Here is a 22,268-nt window from a genome sequence, read left to right on the forward strand (position 1 = left end):
CAATGGTGCTCAAAGGGAGGGAGTGAATCAGGTGTCTGCCCAATATTGCAAATATGGGTAGGAAGGCTAAAATAAGCTGTAGCTACATCTACTGTGCTCCCTAGTAATGTTAGTTTTTCCCCTGGTGTATAAAGGGCAGTGCAAACTATTCCTTTGGCCTGCCTTGTTAGAAAGGGAATGCACATTTTCAGAGAATAGAGTTTTGTGAGAAAAGCTGTGTGTGGGAGGCTCTAGTGCTTGCTCTCTTACCTGATAAGAAAAACAGGAGATGAAATACAGCTCAGCTTTTCTTCCTGTCTTTTAAAAGTCCCTTATTAATAGAGGAGGTTTGCATTGGAAGAAGTGGGGGGAAGTAGATGCACTGGGAGAGAGATGAAAACAGGAAGTGGAAAAAGTGGTGCACACAGCTGGGATTATGAGCTCCTTTGACTTGTTGAAGGAGGTAGCAAACTAATTAGTTACCATTGATGTTAATTGCTTTGGGATAATGCTCCCCTTTTCTGTCCCCCACTTCAGTAATAATTTGAGATAAAGCATTCTGGAACTTAGTGATTGTTTGAGGGATACTGATGTTGTTGTTGTTAATGTAACACTTTTATTGCAAAGAAGTGTTGCTTAGCTGTACTCTTGAAACTTGATAGTACACTCTGTACAAGGAAACTGGTGCCCACAGCAAGCCTGTAGGCTGGAGAGAAGATGTAAACTATAAAATAATCATAGGAGTTGGTCAGCAAGCTGTTACATGCTGGGAGCTGCAGAGATACACCTACTCTGCTATAGTGTCCTTAAAGATTGTAATGAGCAGCAGTGAAGCTGGAGTGGTTTGCCTTTTTTTCCCCCCTTCCTTCCATCCTGTATGGAGCCTTTTGCTATCCTACAAGAAGATGCCAGTCTCCAACTTACTGGCCCACTAAGCTTCCAAGTTGTTGACCTAACTCAGCTTGAACTTGGAAGTTCAAAGGTGCATCTTATGGAAACTTGGTGTTGTGTTGCATTATTTCCTTTATGTTTTATGGCAAGCACATAATTGGGATTTAGATAGAAGAAATCAAAGGATGCTGTTAAGAAAAGGAGAAATATCCAGAACATTGAGAGATGTTCTAGATTAGGACTGTGGTATATTATTCTAAGCAGAAAATTAGGGCAGTCTCCATGCTTCTTTTTTGGGGTAGGGTGGAGAATTCAGGGATACTTTATATACCCAGCACTGAGGCATTTAGGAATAAATTTCTTGGTTTTGTCTTGCTTTCTACTCATGACATTTCTGTTTAATCAATAGAGATGCTGTGCAGTTAAATGTGGTTGCCACACAACAGCTCCTCTCCTTGGCACGGCGAATGAAGAATCTGGAGGTGTTCATGCACGTTTCCACCGCCTATGCATATTGCAATCGGAAACAGATTGAGGAAGTCGTGTACCCACCTCCTGTGGATCCCAAGAAGCTGATAGATTCCCTTGAGTACGTGTTATGTTTTATGAATTTACTTGGGTAATCTGTATTCTTTTTGTTCCTGCTATTGGAGTGCCAAAAAATGGTTAGGAGCTGTAAAAATGAAGAGTTACCTTACGCTGTCCCATAGGTCTGACAGCATGCCTGACACTCCCCTTCTCTGTAAGGGACATGGGTTAAAGTTTATGCTTCCTTTAAGCTGAGCTGGGTGTGGAGGGGTACTGAAGGAGAGAGATGCTCACATCTACTCGTGATGCCTCCTCAGTGCTGAGAGTGCCAGTCTTTCAGCTGTATGATTGGCTGAATCAGGAGATGCTGATAATGCTGGTACCAGCGTTGTGAAGGAGAGGATAAAACTGAGGTGCCTTGAACAGCTGCCTCTACTACATCCACCTAAGTGCCATTGCAAGATGAGACGGAGATGCTCAAATACTACTTATTGTAGAAGTGGTTCTGTTAGGTATCCTGAGAGCCCAGACATTAAAAATCTGTTTTCTGTAGCTTTGAGGCTTGAATTGGGCATTATGGGTTGGAAAAATGACTTACATTTGGTATTTTTTTGTGTATATTAACTGTCCTGAGGTCTTACTTAGTAGCTGTCAAACTCTGAAACCGCTGATAATGTGGGATAAGTGTAATGCAGCTCTACATCAGTCGCTCTTCCTTCTTACCTGTTGTACAAAATATCACCTCTTGGAAGAGAAGCATGAAACTGAAAAAAACTAATTGAAAAGTAAAATACCTACTTTAACTTGTTATTTTAGGTGGGAGAGTGCTAACATTAAAACCAAGTGAGCCACCACCTAGAATGCACATTGAGCCAGCCTTTTTGATAACATTGACTTTAAATGCACTTAAAAATGAGGGATTGCAAAACAGTCATATATTTGAATATCTGACTTGTGAAGAGACAAATGTAACTTAAACTGTTTGGTATGGGCTGGGACAGCTGTGTGTACTTTAGAACTCCTGAGGGGAGGCTTTTGTTAAGTTATAAAAGAGTGATCTCTAGCCTTCACTACCCCTCTTCCTACCCTCATATCATGTGTGACCATTTTGTAACATGACATTGGTGAAAAACAATAAATTCCATTTCTGTGACTAAGAGACCAAAGCAAATAAAATTCAAGTCCTGTTTTGCAGTGAAAATACCAAAGTAGCAACAGTTGAAGAGGCCCATCTTTCTCACTTGTGTGCTATAACTGAAGGTTATTACAAGCAAGATGAAATGACAAGATTTTACTAATTTAAAGGGAGAAACACTGTGACCAGCTTGCTTCAGGGGTGGTATGTGATTGCTCACCACCACTAGTGGGACTCCATCAGAGTGGTATCACTTTGTAGATCATAATGCAGTAAGCCCATGTTCCAAAGACTAATTTGCTGTGTCTGCACTCCATCTTTGGGAACTTGGTTGACAGAATTTGGATTATTGGAAATGAGTGTATTGCTTGCTCTGTAGTTGGTGTGTTACAAATGAATTACCAGGGCAAAAAATAAATGCCAGTATGCTTCTTTTGATGGACACTGAACGTGCAATCCTTTGTTTGTCTGAGAAACTTGTTTTTGTTTAGGTGTGTGTCCCTTTTTCTTTAAATGAGAAAAAAATAGTCATGGTAACTTCATCATTTCACCCCCCAGTGAAGCAGCATGCAGTAATTTACACTTGCTTTTTGTTTTGTTTCTTTAGGTGGATGGATGATGACCTAGTGAATGATATTACTCCTAAACTGTTAGGCAAGAGACCTAATACTTACACATACACAAAAGCCTTAGCTGAATTTGTGGTGCAGCAGGAAGGTGCAAATTTAAACATTGCCATTGTAAGGCCGTCCATCATTGGTGCCAGCTGGAAGGAGCCTTTCCCTGTAAGTCCCTGAGTTGTCCCTGACCATCTTGCTGTGGACTGTAGTAAACACTGGGAGCCTCTTTATCCAGTGACCTTCATAGAGGAAATTTTCTTGTACCATGAAGTTGTGTCTTGGTTGCTTCTGGATGACTGATAACAGTATGTAGAGTCTAAATACTGTCATCAAAGCTGAGCAAGAATGAAAAACACCTAAGTTCCTAGTCTAAAAATACTTGTAAACCTTAATACTTTGAACATAAACGTATTTTTATGGACAATTGCAGTTCATTCACTAAGAAATAAATAAGCCTCTCTGAAGAACCATGGTGTCCTATGTGTAGATCTCTTGTCTGAGTCATAGGAGCTTGTTACAGCATCAGAATTTGCTAAGGAAAAGCTTTATTTAGCAACATGGAGTTAAAAATCTTTCTCCTCTTTGGTCTCCTTTTCCTCCACCCCTTATGCATGTAGAAACTGCTCAGATTTTCACTTGAAAAAGTGACTGCTGACTTCAGTATGCTCTAACCAAATCCTTTCCCTCTCCTCCTTCCTAATAGGGCTGGATTGATAACTTCAATGGACCTAGTGGTATCTTCATTGCTGTAAGTAATGAATATACTTAATTTTCCCCTTCCTTTTGGGAGGCAGAAAAGCTTCATATGTTTCACTGCTGGGTCTTTTGTCTCTCTTTGTTGTTTTTTTATTCTTCAAGGCAGGAAAAGGAATTCTTCGAACAATGAGAGCTTCCAACAATGCGGTAGCAGATCTTGTCCCAATAGATGTTGTTGTCAATACCACACTCGCTGCAGCCTGGTATTCTGCAATTAATAGGTATAAATGGTGACAAAAGAGAGTACTGAATATTTGGAAATGATATTGTGTATTTAGTAAACCAGTCTTGTATTGAAATCCTCATCAGTGTCCTGCTGTTCCCTCAGGACAAAGGAATCTAAGGTTCTGGCAGGTTAGTCTCTCAAAGAGTAACTTGCTTATGCCAGAGGAAGACATCACCTACTGATATTGTGAAGCTATGTCTGAAAATTCTTTCCTGGATCTTGTTTGCAATCAATACAACCTGCAATAGTGTGGGTGATGCCTTCTCTGATATAGAAAAAAGATAATTAAAGAAGGAGAAAAATACTGAAAGTTGCTAAAGCAAAAAATTGACCATGAGACTGATGCTTTATATAAATGATGCTATTGAGGGAAAGGATAACTTTGGGCATCTTTTCTGTTGTCTGTGTTTTTAAAAGGCTGTTTTTCTTCTAACTTGTTCTGTTATCTTTATTTTCCCCCAGACCAAGAAGAGTTATGGTGTATAACTGTACAACAGGTGGCACCAATCCTTTCCACTGGAGTGAAGTTGGTATGCCATGTTTCTTTTTTCTCATTAGCCTTAATACAAAAAGAAAATCAAACCAGTTATAATCAGTAAACCATAATGCATTTTTATTTTTGAAACTGGTATTTTAGCCATACCTCTCAATTTTGCAGTGAATTGTGCATTCTCATTAGCTTCCACTGTTAATTCTCTCCCTCCCCCTTCCTCTGCAGCACTGCCTCCATCTCGTTTGGTTTTTATTTATTTATTTATTTATTTATTTTTTGTTACTCTTATTCCATTAATAATTTCAACTATGGGAGAACTGATTTTTCTGTTTGCTGCTGCCATGACCTAATCCACAGAATGTAGGTAGTGTGTGGAGAGAAGTATTGCTCAGAGGAGCAGTAGTGATGCTGGGTGTAATGCCAACATCAATACATATGAAAAAACATATGAATAAGCAGCCCACAATTAAAAGTTTTGTACAGCTGCATAATTGAGAGGTCTGGTAATAGTTTTGCCCTTGTGTAGCTCTTTGTGTTTGGCTTAAGCTGATTGTTGGTTGAGGTGGCTTTTTTAGTATTCAGATTGTTGCATGACACTTGAACAATTCATGTACAGGAAAGAGTAGCCTTTAAGGAAATATGACTGCATATTTTCAACTCTAAGATATCCTGCCTAGGATGTAACCCACAGGCCAGCAGCTTTGTAATAGTTAATGTAAACAACAATACAAGCTGATTGGCATAGTAAAACCATTTATTAATTTTCAGTTTTTTTAGAAATTGAATCCTGAAGCTCAGATTATTTTTTTTTCTTTCAATTAACCTCAATACTTAAATCTATTTTACTTGCTTTTGCCCATTTTACCTGGATTTGTTGCAAACATTATTGCTTCAAATAAACTTGGAAAATTGCTGACTTCGCTTATATCCCAGTTTGAATCAGAGTATTTAAGTGCTGTCTATAAACAACAGCATAAAGTTATAAGAGAAGATTAAAAGGAGAGGTGAATTTCCACATAACTTTTAGAGACCCTGATCCTGCAATATTTGTTATGTACTGAATTTACGGGTATTACCAAGAATTTCTCATGGAGTCCCACTCTAATTGCTTTTTTCTTAATGCCTAAATTTGGATAAATTAGTTGAAAATATCATTTAAAATCACTTCAGATAACTGCAGAGTCCTCAATCTGTTCTAAAATTCTTCACACAAGTGAACGAAATAACCCTCTTCATGAAATATAGATGACTATTTAAATAGCTTTACTTGCTTTATAAACTGAAATTGCTGTCAGTATTTGAAACCACCAACTTCTAAGGTAGAGAACCGAAGGAGAGAAGCTGCAATAAAATATGGTACTGAAGATGAAGGCATAAACCACCTCTTGATTATAATAACAAGAACCAGTTCAACTTATAACTGTTTTAGTTTCTGTGCACTGTAGAAGAGTTAGGGTGGTTATTTAAAAAAGACACTGCTGTTGATGCTGTACCCTGTAATGTACTTTGAAAAACATTACATTTTACATGGTGATTATCGAAGCTGTTGTGCCCCTTTTCTTTCTCAGAATACCATGTAATTTCCACTTTCAAGAGGAACCCTCTCGAACAGGCCTTCAGACGGCCCAATGTAAATCTAACTTCCAATCACCTTTTATATCATTACTGGATTGCTGTAAGCCATAAGGCCCCAGCATTCCTGTATGATACCTACCTCAGGATTACTGGAAGAAGCCCAAGGTAATGGTGACTGGCTCTGCCTTGTTTGTTCCTCTGACTTTTAAATGAAGCTATGCTTACACTGTGATGTATGTTGATTTTAATTTTTTGGTATTTTTTCTTTCCCTGAATGTTTTGTGACTAAAACTCAACCTTTTTTTTTTTTTCCTGAGAACAGGTCCTCAAATTCAAAGCGACTTTGAACTTTCTAGCAAAAATGAGGATGTTTTATGTTGGATAGTTTGAGGGTTTTAGTAGTCAAGAGAATTAAATTATATAGAAGAAATGGTGTTTGTTCTTGGATAATAAATACTAAAAATATGTTGATCCTTACTTTTTCCTACAGAAAACGCCGTGAGTAACAGTTACAGGATATATCCATTAGACAATGTAGTGAGAATACCTGATTTAAAGTTCTCCCACAAACCCCTCTTTCATTACTGTCGGTGGGCAGATGCCTTTATAGTGTCTTTCTCCCATGATGTTTTGCTCATATTGACTGGTCGGAAACCACGGTAAGAGGGGAAGGGCTAAAAATGTCTTGCCCATAAGGTGGTGGAGACTTGTAAAGAAGACTTGGCCTGGGCACTCTCTAGGTTACTAACTAAGCAATAAGAATCCAGTGGCTGCATTTTGAAGAGTTTAATGACTGGCTGCATTTTGAAGAATTTAATGGCCTAACAATGCTGTCCAGGGGATGTCTTGGATCAGAATCCTAGTCAGTCATTAAACTCTCAGAAGTGGCTTGTGTTAAGGTTGTTGTTGCTTTTATAAACTGAAAATGGAATGGGGGACTGAGCTTTTAATTGCAGATTATTCCTGTAGATGATACGAATTCACCTGGTACGTTGGTTTGTATCATCTCAACATTCCATTCAGTTTATAATATTTAGGGTGGTATTTGGCTAACTAAGTGGTGAAAATAATAGGCTAAACTAAATCATGTAGAAGGTATATAAAGTAGCACTTCAATTTGTGTCAGATTTGCCAAGCCATATGGCCTTAACTCATTGCTTATGTTACATTTTCACAAGCATTTGCCTTCAGACAATAAAACCTTCACTGTGGTGACAGTGTATTGACACAAATGGTATTCATTTGTTGTTTTATAGTCCAGGTCTGTCTTACAAGGAGGGAAAAGGTCTGTAACACAGCAGTGGATGAGTAGAAAGGAGCTGTGTAAATGGTTTGTAGGGGAAAACTCAGCTGCAACAGTGTAATACTTAGAGCAGCAGCAGTGGCACTTGGCTGTGCCTGTGTAATAATCTTCCCACATTAAAAAGTTCTAAGATTTTCAACTCTAAAGAAGATTTTGTACATAAAACGTCCTAGCTTCCAGGTTCTCTTGCATTTTTCAAGTTATTTTTAATAAAAATTGATAGAAATTCCCTGACAGATATGAAAACTTCATCCCTCACTAAAATAGTTACACTATAAATGCCAACGTCCTGTCTTCCACATGGCTGGGAAGGAGTGCTGCCAGAATCTTGTCAGGCTTTGAAAGGCAGCTGGTCTGCTGAGTATTTGACCAGTGGGAGTAAAATGAGGCTGTGAATAATCATGCAGTTTTGAATATTTAGTTTAGTTTTATATTCTAACACTGGGAATGTTGAATCTTGTTATTGCTTTTCTCGGAGTTCTTACTTGATGTCTAAAGATGGAATTTAGGACTTTTATCAGTACTGGTACAATTGGTGACATTAATACTTATCAGAATAGAAAAGAAATGTTTACTGATATGAATATTCCTACTTGGCTTACTATAACAGTGATTGGATGGGTTTCCTATGATGCACAAGATTCCAGTTTGGAGAAAAGATGGCTGATTGAACTAAACCTAAACGAGCTATTGTTCAGTCACAGCTTTTAGGCTGGCTACACAGCTCACAGGAATGCAGCTTTCATTAGACAGCATTCCTCTCTCTTTTTTTTAAAGCATTTAAAAATGGGAGCCTGCAAGACAAGCAATAAAAGCAAACAAATACCTAGATGCAAGGAAGATGTGCAGTGTTAAATCCTAATGGAACAAGCTAGTGTTTAATAATACAGGAATTTTGAGACAGATCTTTACTCTTGCACTTTTTTCTAGTACTTTGAAGCTGCTTTAACTGATGGGCTGGAGGGGTGTACTGCTGTTGCTGTGGTCATTCTGTCAGTTGATAGAATGTTATTAATTACCAGGTAGCATGTACTCAGAAACTTCTAAAGACTTGGAAACATTATTGGATATTCTTAAATTCAATATAACGCTGTTCTGAGTGAAGAGGGGCTGGCATAATTAAAAATGTGACCTTTTCCACTGTGATTTAGCAGAGCAACAGTATAGTAAAAATGTAATAAAATCAGCACAAGAAAATACAAATACTCTGCTAACTTGCCTTTACATAGGTGGGTGCTTACCCTCTCTGTGCTGAGTACACTGAAGTCTCTACAAGAAAAATAAATAATGAAATCATTGTGCAGGTTTAACTGCACTCATCAGGATATTGTACTGCAATCGAACAAAAATTTTTATCAAGTAGAAGAAAAGGAAGAAATTAGAGATAGATGAGGTCTATGATCCTTCAGAATGAAATGATTATGTTAATAATAATAAAAATTAAAACCAAAAATATTCCTATTTTCAAAGCACTTATCTGTTGTAATCTTTCTGGGAAGTCATATTTTTGCACCTCAATTGTGGAAGCAATGTTTTTGGTAAAATGAAAATCTTTTTGCTATTTTTGCATCTAGTTGAAGGTTCTTGAATTTAATGATTCTCTGATAGTATTAAAAGGTAAGGAAAGGGAAGGAAGAAATAATCTATATAATATTTCTTCCAAATTTGTATAGAAAGAACATGTACAAAAAGGACTGGTATAATGAAGATTGAATATTTTATGCTAAATAATGCTCTACCATTGTGCAATTACATAAATAGTGGTGATAAACCTTAGCATTGAAGTTTAAAGGTAGTGTTGTTGGTAGCTTGCCATATATACCTAGTTGCATAGCAAAGCTTATTAGGTGTCTCATTATCTTTAATACAAGGCATAGTTTGCTCCTGTTACTTTGCACAGTGCTTAGCATGACAGAACCATGTGTTATTTAAAAGCAGTTTGGTATATTTGAAATGCTAAAGCCTTTAGAAGTGCTCACCAAGCAGATCTTCCCAGTTGCTCTGAGCAAATGGCATGTGACATGAAATATTTCAAGTTGTAGTTCAGAGATTTCTGCAGCAATTCTTCTGTTTCTGCTTCTTCGAAAGCTAAAGGAAAGGTGTGGCTGATGTATGGAGGGAGGTATGAAATTAGGTCTTTTACATCTGTCATTTCAATTTAAATCTTCTTAAAACTGGCAGCACCTTTCATGTAGCTACTGTCTTACAAACCAGAAATGAGTTAGGAGCATAATCATGTTAAATAGATCAATACATTTTTATATCTTCACAGTGCTTAAATTGTGTGCTTAAAGCAACCACAGAGCTGCTGGAAAGAAAAGAATTCAGTACTGTGTCTCACAGTCCAAAACTTACAGCCAGGTGAAAATCTGAACAAAGACAAATCTAAAAGCTTGTTCTGTGTTTTTTAGAGAAGTCTTTAGAAAAAAAGTAATTATCTGTAATGCTTCTGCAGAGACTTGCAGACTGGCAGCCTATAGATCCACTGAGGGATCAGTCTGTATTTGGCATTAGGACTGTTTCTAACCTGGAGACAATAGGTTGTGTGTAAAACTTCTTCAAATTGCAGTTGTAACCTTAAGCCAGGTCACTTTCAATTGTCTGGTATAGAAACAAGCCCACCTAACTTATGGATAATTGAATTAACTTGTTTAAACTTCAATTCCTGTGACGTGCTTCTCAAACTGTTGTAATGTGCTTGGTCTTGACGGCAGTTAGGACTGCAAAAGCAGGAGGCAAAATTCTACCTTGAATCTGGGTGAAAGTCACCCAGACTGGCTGCCTACCACTAATGCCCAGGTCTGTGAGATGGTCAGCAGGGCTGGCTTTTTTCTGTCTTCTGATGAGGAAGGTGTGATGCAATGCTTGATCTTGTACTGACTAGTTATATTTGGTGTTGGTATTTATGACTCATATCCAATGGCTGTCTTTGGAATAACTAACCTTCAAAACTTCACGTTGAGGGATAAAGTTCCATTGTGTGACTTCGTGCTGGGTTTTGAGTGTTGTGTGTTGTCATTCACAGGAGGAATGTGGTGCCATTGAAGTTAAGACTTAGTCTGCCAGAGCTCCACCAGTGTCCACATTGCTGACATCTCTCAGTGTCACCAGGCTGCTTTTTCCTCCCCTCAAAGAGAAGTGTAGTGTAGTGGTTTGCACTAAATCCTGTTGATTTAGTGCAAACCAGCAAAGTGTCACAGAAAAACTTGGTCCACTTCTGCCAACTCTGTCGTTGGCAGAGCAGCTGAGATAATGTGGAGAATTGGATTCTTTGGGCTGGTAGAGAAAGAAACTAATCCTACAAAGAAAAACAGTTTTTTCCTTGATGAGTTGAATCAGCTGGTTCTGTGATCAGCTGCTAAATCCAATTTGAGTTGGAGGGAGGGGAAAAAAACCTCTTTTAAGCTTTTTTTTTTTCCCTGTAATCAGCTTAGCTAAGCTCTAAAATCATATCCATAAGCAGAAAAAAAAAGAATCCCAGCAGCATCTTTGCATTAGTTTAAATTTAGTTTGGGTTGTTTTTTTTTTTTAAGACAAGAATGAAAACCAATGTCAGTGTCCAGAAACAAGTTCAAAATATACACTTATCTAAATCAGATATTCATTTGCTCAGTTAGTGTTTTGCAGAGGCACAAGGTTTTTAAACTGTAGCAGTCAAAGCACTCTAAAATTCAACTGCTAGTCCAGCTTAGCATAAGGACTGGGAAGGTTCAAAAGGGCAAGTCAGGTTAAATAATCTTCAGACTGTCAGTGGACAGAGCTCTGCAAAAAGGCTTAAATGCTCTTTGGCACTAATTTTATCCAGGCTTTTTAGCTCTCAGGTCTTTTTGGCTTATCTGACCAGTGAGATCTTTGCTTTCCAAGTTTTGAGTTATTTTCCTAATGTTTTGACATAACTAACATTCCTTTTTTCCAGTTCAGTTTAGTCTTGGTTGCACAGGATATGTTTTGGATGCAGAATCTATATTCCCAATTATTTCTGCATCCGAGGAGCTCCAGTTCAACTCAGCCCTCACTGGTGCCACCTTGCCCAACTGGTGAAATTCTAAGCAGATGTTTGAAAGCTCCTGGAGGTGCTTAGTAATAAAATTAACTGCTGGTCTAACATTTGAAGTCAGTTCTGAATTAGTAGATATATTCCTATGAGGTTTTAAAAAAATATTTATGCTTTTTTGTGCTTTGGAAATTAAATTTTTCAGTGGTCTCTGTGGTTTGTGTTGCTCCATTCTGTGAGAAGAAAAAGAGGAAATTTTAATGTTTTAGCTACTGAGATGCTAGCTGCTAGTAAAGAACACTAATGTAATGCAAAATACTTTCTTTAGAAGAGTTTCTGGGACAATGTACTATATCCCTTCTACAAGTATGAATGCATCAAGATGCATTCAAATGCATTGCAACTTTCAGAGAAAAATAAGTTGGTTTTTATTACTTCTGTGATCTTTCTTGGCAAAATTTACCTTCAGAAAACCATTTCCTGGTAGTACTGGGTTCTGCTTTCTTTGCCTCCCCCTTTACCATTGTGCTTGAAATGATCAGTGTCCTGCTATAAGGATCAAATTGGAAGCAGTTTTCCATTTCTTGTGAGATGGAAATACCTTGAGCACCCAAAGCAGGAATTTAATAGCATTAGGCCATGTGGTACTAGTTAGTACTTATTAAAATTGAGTGGCCATCTCTAGCACTGAGACACTTGAAACAATTTGCTTGTCACAAATGTGGAAGCTTTGCATCTGAGAGGCTGGATGACTCACACTATTTTTTTTTTTTTGGGCCATTTTGGATGGTATGATCAAAAAGAAACTTGCCCAAATTGATCCTTATAACATAATTTCTCTGTAATCCAAGTGGTGATTTTAGAGAGTTTCTTTGCATAATAAAGGATGATGGAAGGTATTTCTGCATATTTTGAAGTAGCATAGAACACAATCTTCTATGATCTGTCTGTGCCCTTAAATATTTTCCTGCCTTTTGCTGCTGGTGGTTTTAAGCCTTGATCTCTTAGTAAGCATGATGAAAACCTGTGTTCTGTTACAGAGATCTGGTCTTGCACAATGTGCAGGAAGATCAGGGCAACTTCCTCCCTTGTTTAAGGGGAGGTCCTGCACAGACATTCTGCTCTGTGCAATTTGAGACTTCTGTCCAGTCAGACTCTTGACTACAGCTGAATATTCCAGTGTGCTGAAGGGAAAAGGGTTCCATCTCCCTGTCCCAAACTAAGAATTACCAACAGAAGACAACATATTGTTCCCCCTAATAAAAAAGAAAAAAAAATGGTAATTTACAATTCCACTGGGAAGTGGGATTAGGAAAAAAAAGGACTATGATAATTTCTGGTTTATGCAGAGATTGGACAGCCAAAGTTCACTTCAATACTATGCAGAAATATCCTATTGATGTAATATAATATGTTTTAGGTACAGAACAAGATGGGATTTTTGGAGAGGGGGGTAGGGGGTTGGAGGGTAAAAAATGTTATTGTCTATTTTCACTTCTTTGAACTAATCTTTACCCCTGTAACCTGTCCATGCCATGCCTCGGATCGCAGGATGATGAAGACAATAACACGTCTTCATAAGTCCATGATGTTTTTAGAGTACTTTACCAGCAATTCTTGGACCTGGAGCACTGAGAACATGACCATGCTGATGAACCAGCTAACCCCTGAAGACAGAAAGGCAAGTGGCTGTGTGCTGTGGCCGTGGAGACTGAGAGGGGGGCAGCAGCTCAGCAATTCAAGATAGAATAAGGACCTGATCTAATGTGCAGCTAAGCTAGGAGGAACTCAGCACTGCAGGTTCCTGGGAGATCCTTTCAGATGTGCCAGGGCTGTGTGAAAAGCTACATCAGTGACATGAGGAGATGAAGAAGGGCAGGGAGAAGTGAAACAAGGATGACAGTTTGTTGACGGAGAAGGAAAAGTTGTTTCTTCCCAGGTTTAACTTTACTCCAAATTTTCTCTACCTCTTCCACCAACAATGGCTCAGGTGCCCTAATTGAATTTAAACTTCCCTTCTGCTATGACTTTGACTAGTGTTCAGCAGAATAAGAATTACCAGTTACAGTTCTAAAAACTCAGATTCCCTTATGCATTGGAACAGCTTTGTTATTCTTAAGATGTCTTTGCTACTGAAATGTTTTCCAGATCAGTTCAGTAGTTACATTCCAGAAAAGCTGCCAAATTCCTAAATAAGCTGTCTAAATGTAGGAAATAAAATAGCTTTTGGTGATTTTTGTGTGGATAGTATTTCCACCCCTTCCTGTCCTCTTGTCTCCTCCTACCAACTTGAGTTCAGGAATAATTTGAAGAATAAAATGCCAGACAATTTGAACTGTTAATATTTTCAAATTGCTGCATTTTGTTGGGATTTAAACACTGTTTCTGTAGAATCCTGAGATGAGGAAATCAATACATCAGTAAAAAACTTGTGTATCAAATTTATCATAATGATCTTCTCTCCTGCAGAAGGCATTCAGATGATTGTGCTTAAAATAGAACTGTACAACTCTAAGCACAGCTAACAGCAACCTGCTCTTGCCAAACTGTGAACTTGGCACAGAGCAGTGGTTCTTTTAGAGCATATTAGAATTATTTTGTTGCTTAAAAATAATTGACATACTAGAAAATAGTTGTTTTTAGAATGGAATTCCTTACAGACAGTTGAAGTGGGAAAACTGAGAAGTGGAGAGAAGAGTATTACTGCTGAGGAGGGAAAATAAGGCATGAAGTGATTGAAATTTGGAAGAGATTATGTCACGAGCAGGTGGTTGAATCAGAAATTGAACCTAAATCTGGACTGTTTCTAGGATTAAGGATAGGATAACCTTCTTGTGTCAAAGGCAAATTGGATTTATCTGGAATAAAGACATTTATTTTCATTTAAATATATAGAAGTGAATTTTTAGGCAACTAACAGTGAAAGCTTTTCTCTTATGCAGACATTTAATTTTGATGTTCGACACCTCCACTGGGCAGAATACATGGAAAATTACTGCCTGGGAACGAAGAAATATGTGCTGAATGAAGAAATGTCAGGCCTCCCTGCAGCTAGGAAACACTTAAATAAGTAAGTATAATCTTAATTTTTAAAATTTATTTTATGTATAATTTTATATTGTCTATGCCCTGCATTTGTCCAGGTTTGCTTTTCCATGTAATGACTTAATTGTTTGTAATAGCAACTGCTTAGGTTCTCCACAATTCTTTTGTTCCAGTCCAGTGGTCTGAAGTGTTTTCTAAAGTAGTTGTGGTTCCTGAGTTGCTCCCAGAATTAATAGTTACAGTATCAGTCAGGGATCACCGGTGTGGATGCTGTAATCCAGGTTTTTGATTTTACCCAAGTGTCTTTTGGAAGGTCAAGGGTAAGTGGCTACACAGGTCAGAATGGCTTCTTTGGGAGGTTTATGAGAACAATAGCTGTTCTGGGAATGTGATCTTTTGAGGCAGGTAAACAAACAGGCAGAGACTCTGCACTTCAAAGCAGGACACTTTGATGTTGGTGCTCTAGGGTGACCTCCTTTAGCTTTTTCTCTGTGACTTAATTCCTGCCATTTGGATGGATTGGTACTGTCCAGAATTTTATTAGCACAGTTGCTCTTGTTTTGTTCTTGGCTGATTCATCAAGGCAGCTGTAGACTTTCTGATTTGTCTCTTTTAAGAGTGAAATAAAAATCATCTTGTTGTGCAATGCTACATCCTGATAGTGCAAAGAGAAACAATCCAGGTTGTGACTTGTGTTGTCATTCTAAAGACAAAGATTTGCAGCTGTGGAGGGGTTTGGTAAATCTTAAAATGACAAATACATTTTTGAAAGATAGTATCTGTGATAATTGTGGAAATAGCTAAACAAGTGACCCTTCTGGGTTGTTTTGTTCGGGTGGTTTTTTAAATTTCTATTTAGATGCCATTAAAAAGTGCATAGAAATGATCACATCATTGCTATTCTTTGTGCAAAGGATCATAGTGAAAATGACTCAAGAAATAATCTTGTATTGGAGCAGCCTTTCATTGCCCCAGCTCTAAAGTTTGTAAGTGGATTGCTTAGCAAGAAGTTTAGATTCTGACTTACACTTACTCTGAGGTATTAATTTGGTCTCTTTTGTTACCATCTAGTTCTTAACTCTAATCTGAACTTGGAGTCTGCTGCCTTAGTATTAGCCAGATTTGGCAGCCCAGGGGACATTTTTCTCCAGGGAACCACTGGGTAGATTTGTTCCTCAAGTTGAAAAGCATTGCTTTTGTAACACACACATTTAAACTGTTCTTCTCTGCAAATAAGATTCGTAAAGGAACCCAGCCTTACCTCCAAACAAGATAAAGGCAGTAGTTCCCTAAAAAGAGCTGCCTTTAAAGTATAAATTGTCATGGTCTACTGAGCCAAAGAGATTGCTCTGTGTCTAAGAAATCAGAGCAAATTCTGGTTGTTTTTCTTAACATTTCCATCTCTACGTGTGAGAAGATTGCTAAAAAGCACAGTTGCTCTAAAAGGTCACTTAGTTTATCCTGCACTTTAAATACTTGAGAAGTTCCTTGAGAAGGAAGGAGTTTAAAATTGCAGTGAAGAGGCTGGGTTCCTTGGCTGGAAATGTCTGGAAAATCTGATGAGTTCTTACAATAGGGTGAGGTGGTTTGGTTTTTTTCTTGTTATTGTCATCAGTGGCAGTTAGAGTTACTTTGACGTATTTAAGAAGTTTTAAATACATGGTGGGAAGAAGGGAAGTTTAGAGTGTTAAATATTTTTTAGTTGGCAGCCTTCTATAGGTAAATTACCACTGTGTTGTTGGCTTTAGGAGGTTTCCATCAAGCAGCTCTAAAGCAGAAGTACATGTGGTGAGCAACAGGGCTGACTCTGCTCCTTGGTTTTTCATTCTGCTTTTCAGCAGTGAAAAGCCTTCTCTGTTTGTTATTCACTTTTGTCATTACTCATAATGTATCTTGAGATGAATAAACAAATTGTATTTTACACCAGAAGATAATTTTGAGTGTTCTTTTTTCCTCAGAGTCTTTGTATGTTGACCCTTAGTGATTGCTTTTGTTTCTCCCCAGGTTAAGGAACATTCGCTATGGCTTCAACACGATCCTCGTGATCCTGATCTGGCGCATCTTCATCGCAAGGTCACAAATGGCAAGGAACATCTGGTACTTTGTGGTTAGCCTGTGTTACAAGTTCCTCTCCTACTTCAGAGCCTCCAGCACAATGAGATACTGAGGAAGAGGATTTAGCATTAGGACATCTATGCATATGGTGGTCTAACTGCACAAACCCTGTAACATGTAGTCATCTCACATTTTGTGAAGCATAATTTCATTTTTAATTGAAGTGAGAAATAAGCGGTATGGTATTTGTAACATTAGCTGTGTATCTTCCTGGAAATGGAGCAAATAAAAAGCAAGTGCCACACTGAATTGGCTTAGAAAAGCATTTAGATAACTTTAGCTCTTTGACCTGGGGAAGACATATTAGACCACTGACCAACATAACTGTGCAATTTGGAACGTGTTTGATTGGAATCTGCCTTAACATGATTTCTTTTAAGTTTTACTCCACATTGAGCAAGATAAATATTGGCATAGTAGATACTAGTTGCTGTAGAACCTATTTATTTGAAATTCTTCTAAATTACGAAGGGTTTTGCAAGTTGCAAAAGTGTACAAATGACTCTGGATCTCCTGATATAAAATAGAGAACTTTTGTAATTTGTCTTTAGGTTTTGCCACTTCTTCCCTTCCCCTCAAAGTAGGGATGCAACAATGGTGCCTCCTTTGCTTTAAAAGAAAAAAAGAAAGTAAAAAATGAACCAACCTTCCTTATTTACTGAAAGGCCTTTTGTATACCTGGGCTTCAGAATGCACTTTGTGATTCGGTTCTGTGCTTGAACCTGGCTGTGTCCAACTTGCATTTGTGTCGGCATGAACAATTTGCTACTCTGAAAGCAGAACTGAACCTTGCATTGAGCAGATAAAAGGAAGTGTTACCCCGAGAGGGGTAAATAAAGTCATTGACTGTCTTCTTTTTAATGATTTTTTTTTTTTTTAATTGAGAACACAGAGCCAGCACTTCTTCCGACTTCAAAGGGTAAATATAATGAAAAGGAATTTATTATGCTTGGTTGCTATTTATATTACTGGTAATAGTAGCTGGAAGAGCTGTAACTTTCATTAAGAGATACACCTGTTTTTGAATTGTAAGCAATGTCAGCAAATACTTCAAGAATTAATAATTTTTTCAAAATCTCTGAGCTGTTAAATTTGATGCATGGGCAATGCACAAGCACACTTTCTCATCCCTGTCCTAGTAAAACCTCATTTCACTGGGTAAGCAGAGTAAGATGCAGCTTGCTCCAAAATGAAGAGACGTTAACAGTTCTTCCATCTGTCTTTTAACTTAAATTATTAGGTTTAAACCTGAAGAAATCTGGGTTTTTTTTCCTGCATGTTACTTTGTTTCAGTAGGGAAGACATTTGTAAAAATGGCAAGTTGTACGAAAAGACTGAATCCTTATTTCTTTAATCCAAGGCAATACATGAAGATCCCTTTAAATTTTGGTTGCACAGATTTGAGAACACTGTAGTGTTCCTCTGATTCATGCACTGACCAGCACCCTTGCCCAGTGCTTGTTCATTCAAATCAGTTTGTACTGATTAATTTGTTCTCGAATCTGCCTGCAAAGGCAAATAATGACTTAATTACACAAGAACTCCATTTTACTTGCCCTTGGTAGTTTTTTGTCCTATTGAATTAAATTTGTAAAGAAGTTATTTTGCTATTCTTCTTAAACTCTTACTTTAAAGAGAGCACCTTTCCTGCAGGTGTATATCTCATTTTGAAAAGATAATGGCTTCCTTGTTGAAGCTAAATATTCTGTAGTAAGTAGTTAAGCTGTAATTCCTTTTTAAAATTCCTGGTGTATATATAAAGCTAGTGATGAAAAGCCTAAATGGTCTAGGACCACACCTTGTGTGAGAGACCTCTGACAGTGGCTGAAATCAATTAAGGCTTCTGTGCTTGGAGATGTTACACTTTAACAGATACAGTAGGTGTATGACATTTTTAGCTGCCTCCCCAAGTATCTCACTAGACCTGAAAGTATGCTTAAGCATTCCTGAATTATAGACTTTATTCAGAGGGGCCTCCTGCCCAGTGACACCCCTTGTCCCATGTTGGCACGTGGCTGAAGTTTGCTAAAGATAAGTACATCATATTCTGTGAAACAATCCACTTAGGAATTTTGGTTGTTTCTAACTATAAACATAATATATGAACATTTTAACATGATACTTCTAATGCTGATTTGTTAACAGTGAGATAAACTATGAAGCCAATGAACCCATTACTTCTGGTCCAAGACACTGCTTAGAAATTTAGTATTTTGGATAAATAATAAGGAGAGGGATTACTTTAAGCCTAAGCTTATTTAACCTCTACACTAAACATTTGCCAACTTAGAAACCCATTTTTTTCCCCTCTTTGGAGACTGTTGTTCTGTGCCCTTTTGGTATTTTACACCAAAACATCAGTCATCTGTTGAACTGACAGTAGAGTCAATGTCACGTTTATTCTGCTGGTTTTGTCAGTTCCTGTGGTCAGTCTGTGAAATTCTACCTGGAACAATTGGATTTTTTCCATATGGGAGTCCTGTCCTCCTGCAGTTCTTCACACCAGTGATTGCACATAAAGGATGTTGGTCAGAAATATAGTGGAACTATATTTTGGTCCATGAAGGCAGACTCAGTGTTTTGACTAGCAAGTTAGAGGAGGGTTATCAGCTGGTTTATAGGAAGAGGAGCAGACTGAAACAACATTATCACTGAACTGTTACTGGTATTTAAATTGGGGACCAGGAAAAAAATGATATTTTCCTGTAATGGTTTTCTCTGCTGTAGGAACAGATGTTTGGAAACAAATGCTAAATCTGTGAGCTTTTATAAGACATAAACAGAAATATTGGGTGCCTTTGTTTGTAAACCAAAAATAAACAAATCCCTTGAAAGTGTTGTTAGTGTTCATTGAATCTTTTTATGTTGTTTAGTCTAATTTGTGGAAAATACCCAGATAATTTAAATGTCATCTTAATATACATTAATATGCTCTTTTCCTTTGAGAGATACTGTGAAAATCATGTTACTGATTCATGTGCATTTTAAAAAAAGCAAACCAGAAAAACTTCACAATCACAAACCAAAACATAAACCCCAGAAAGTCTACCAAACCCCCAGAATCTAAACCTTCATGAACTGATATCAGAAGATATGGTGAGGTATCCCTGGTCATGGTGACTGCTTTTTGTGCATCAGCCTCTTTTCCCCTCGCTGTCATTGCTTGTTCATTTGTACTATTAGTTTCACATTTATTTAAATAGCATGAACCCATCTGCATTCTCATATAGTTTAAAAAAGGTACTGTGGTTTTGCAGAAGCTTTAGGATTAACATTTCAAGGAACTCCAGTTATTTATGGCATCTGCATTTCATGGTGAGAGAGGGAAAGGTAGCATTAAGTCAGTGCATCACCAGAATGCTGTGGGTTTTTGTCTTTTATTTCTTGGAATATTCAGTTTTCACAGATTCCTCCTTTTTTTGGTCAGGAACACAGTCCTAAAGATCTGCAAGCTGTGGTTTGAGGTCTGCCAGCTTTAAGCTTAACCTTTCCTTTACGACTAAAAAACCAAACCAAGATGGTTTTTGTGGTCTCAGATTCAAACTTGGAAGCAAAGAGCAGAAAGGTTAAGATGCTGTCTCCTATGTCTTGTGCTGAGCATGTCTTGTGTTGAACATTTTGCCTTTTCTTCATAGTATAGTATTAAATCCTGTGTTGTTGAGAAGCAAAGAACAGGTGTGTAAAGGTAACTTGGATTGAGAAGCACCCAGCACCGAGCTAGGAAGTAAAACTTCCCATAATTGTACATATTTCCCAGCCTGTTGAGCAGAGTTGAAAACAGAAATGAAGACAAGCCACCAAAGAATCCCTGCTCTGAAGAAATGTACTGAAGTGTATTTTTGTTTGTCAATCTCTTTGTGCTGAAGCACGAGCAGTTTTTGTCTGGCCTGGAGACATTTGCTGTGTGTTTGAGTAAATCTCCAGAAGCAGTGGAGCTGATGGCAATTGTCAGCTCTGATTTTCAAGATGTGCCCTACCATCAGAAATGTAGAAGCACAGGTTGACAGGTCTCACTTAGCACTTTCAGTTCCAGGTTTCCTTCCTCTCTTGTGGAGCATTGCCGAGCCCCTCAGGCAGCTCTGGCCTCCTTTCTGCCTGCAGAGCACTTCCAGTTAAAGGTTGTGTAACTGAGCTGCTGCTCTGCCATCTCAAACTAAATTTAACCCCGCTTCACTTCCAAGATATTTATAAATGCTTTTCTCCTTCGTGTTATCCCAGTGCTTTTCTTCAGTGCAGGAGCTTTGGCTTTCCCTGCTCCACAGCTATTGTGACTCACTGATAGGTAATTAGTAATTATGCAACTGTCTCTTCTGGAATATGGAACAATGACAGCTCTGAGCAGCTTTTATTCTTATTATGGGAAGCAGGAGGAACCGTGACTAATTGGTGAAAGCACAAGTTCCAACACATTAATGCACTGGAATGCTTGGAGCCATGGGCCCTAGGTAGGGTGAATGGGACTTTTTAATTCTTGATTCAGTTACAGGCAGTAACCTCAAATGTTGGGATTGTTACCATAAGCCTTTAATATCATTCTAATTGAACCATTAGACCTTTGAGGATTGTGATTCTGTAGCCACCCTCACTTTTGGAAAATTCGTGGCCTGACGTGGAGCATATGGAAAAAAAGGAAACTTGCCATAGATCCTTAGAAGTTAAAAAATGAAGACCACGCTCAGTTACAATGTTCTGGGGTGTAGAATGAGCATTAAATCTTAAACTGCCCTTGCCCCTTATGGTAGAAGTTTCTGTGGTGTCCTTTGTGTGGAAACAGCAGTCCAGTCCACCAGCAGCAGAAAGGAGCTGTGCTATTCTTGTGTTCATCAGCCAACATCTGATTTGCCACCTCAGTGAAAATGATTCAGTACATGGACACTATTAACTTTTGTATGTCAGCCTTAATCCACATTCAAGATGGCATCATATAATTGAATTATTTTTATCTTTATGAAACTCAGCTGCTCATCCTTTCCTTCATTCCTGATGAAATTATCCCAGAACTGCATGTCCAGGACACAAATAGTTGTGCTTGCTGTTTTAGGCACCTTGGGTGGAATTCAAGAATCTAAAGGCAGGAGACTTGATTTCCTCTAGTATACAGCTTTTCTCAGCATGATTCAGAATCATAAGGCAAATGCTTAAAATAAGCAGAGACTTTGCAAAAGCAGTCACATTGTGGGGTGGGAGAGACCTGTGGAAACAAAAGGAAATGGTTAAATTAAGGGAGAAGGAGGCTGAATATGGCTAATATTTGTTCTCACGTATTCTCCAACTGTATGAAATCACCTTTGAGAGAGACTGGTTGGGTTTTTTTGCCTCTGTCTTTCAAACCCATCTTACCTTTCCTGTTTCATAAAAGCTCTCCCAATTTAGGTCAGAAACCTGCTATTTGTTGCACGATGCACACAGCATGTAGGTTCAGAATCTTGTGCCTAGTAACTAGGGGAAGGATTCAAGGGAACTTCAGGCCAGATTTAATGTAGGACTCACAATAATCACCTTTTTCCTCTGTGTCACTTTGCAAGTTACAATCCAGTAGGCAGCTTCCATGTTCAGGTCTAGGGTTCCACGTCCTCTTGCCGAAGAAGCTTTTTAAAAAGGAAGACCT

The 22,268-nt window shown here is 38.1% G+C and overlaps 1 protein-coding gene across 2 annotated transcripts in view; it reads left to right on the top strand.

Annotated features, from left to right (window-relative positions):
* The window catches only part of FAR1 (fatty acyl-CoA reductase 1), a 34,068-nt gene extending 14,574 nt beyond the window's left edge, over positions 1 to 19,494 (top strand). For both annotated transcript variants that reach the window (XM_053946284.1, XM_053946283.1), the window contains exons 4-12: positions 1,280 to 1,459; positions 3,141 to 3,318; positions 3,857 to 3,901; positions 4,012 to 4,130; positions 4,598 to 4,665; positions 6,197 to 6,368; positions 13,052 to 13,181; positions 14,443 to 14,570; positions 16,550 to 19,494. In XM_053946284.1, coding sequence (XP_053802259.1) covers positions 1,280 to 1,459; positions 3,141 to 3,318; positions 3,857 to 3,901; positions 4,012 to 4,130; positions 4,598 to 4,665; positions 6,197 to 6,368; positions 13,052 to 13,181; positions 14,443 to 14,570; positions 16,550 to 16,712 — 1,183 coding nt within the window. In that variant the 3' untranslated portion in view covers positions 16,713 to 19,494. The remainder of the gene's footprint in view (positions 1 to 1,279; positions 1,460 to 3,140; positions 3,319 to 3,856; positions 3,902 to 4,011; positions 4,131 to 4,597; positions 4,666 to 6,196; positions 6,369 to 13,051; positions 13,182 to 14,442; positions 14,571 to 16,549) is intronic.
* Positions 19,495 to 22,268: the final 2,774 nt, after the last annotated feature.

This window comes from Vidua chalybeata, chromosome 6 (assembly GCF_026979565.1).
Source record: "Vidua chalybeata isolate OUT-0048 chromosome 6, bVidCha1 merged haplotype, whole genome shotgun sequence".
NCBI lineage: Eukaryota > Metazoa > Chordata > Aves > Passeriformes > Viduidae > Vidua > Vidua chalybeata.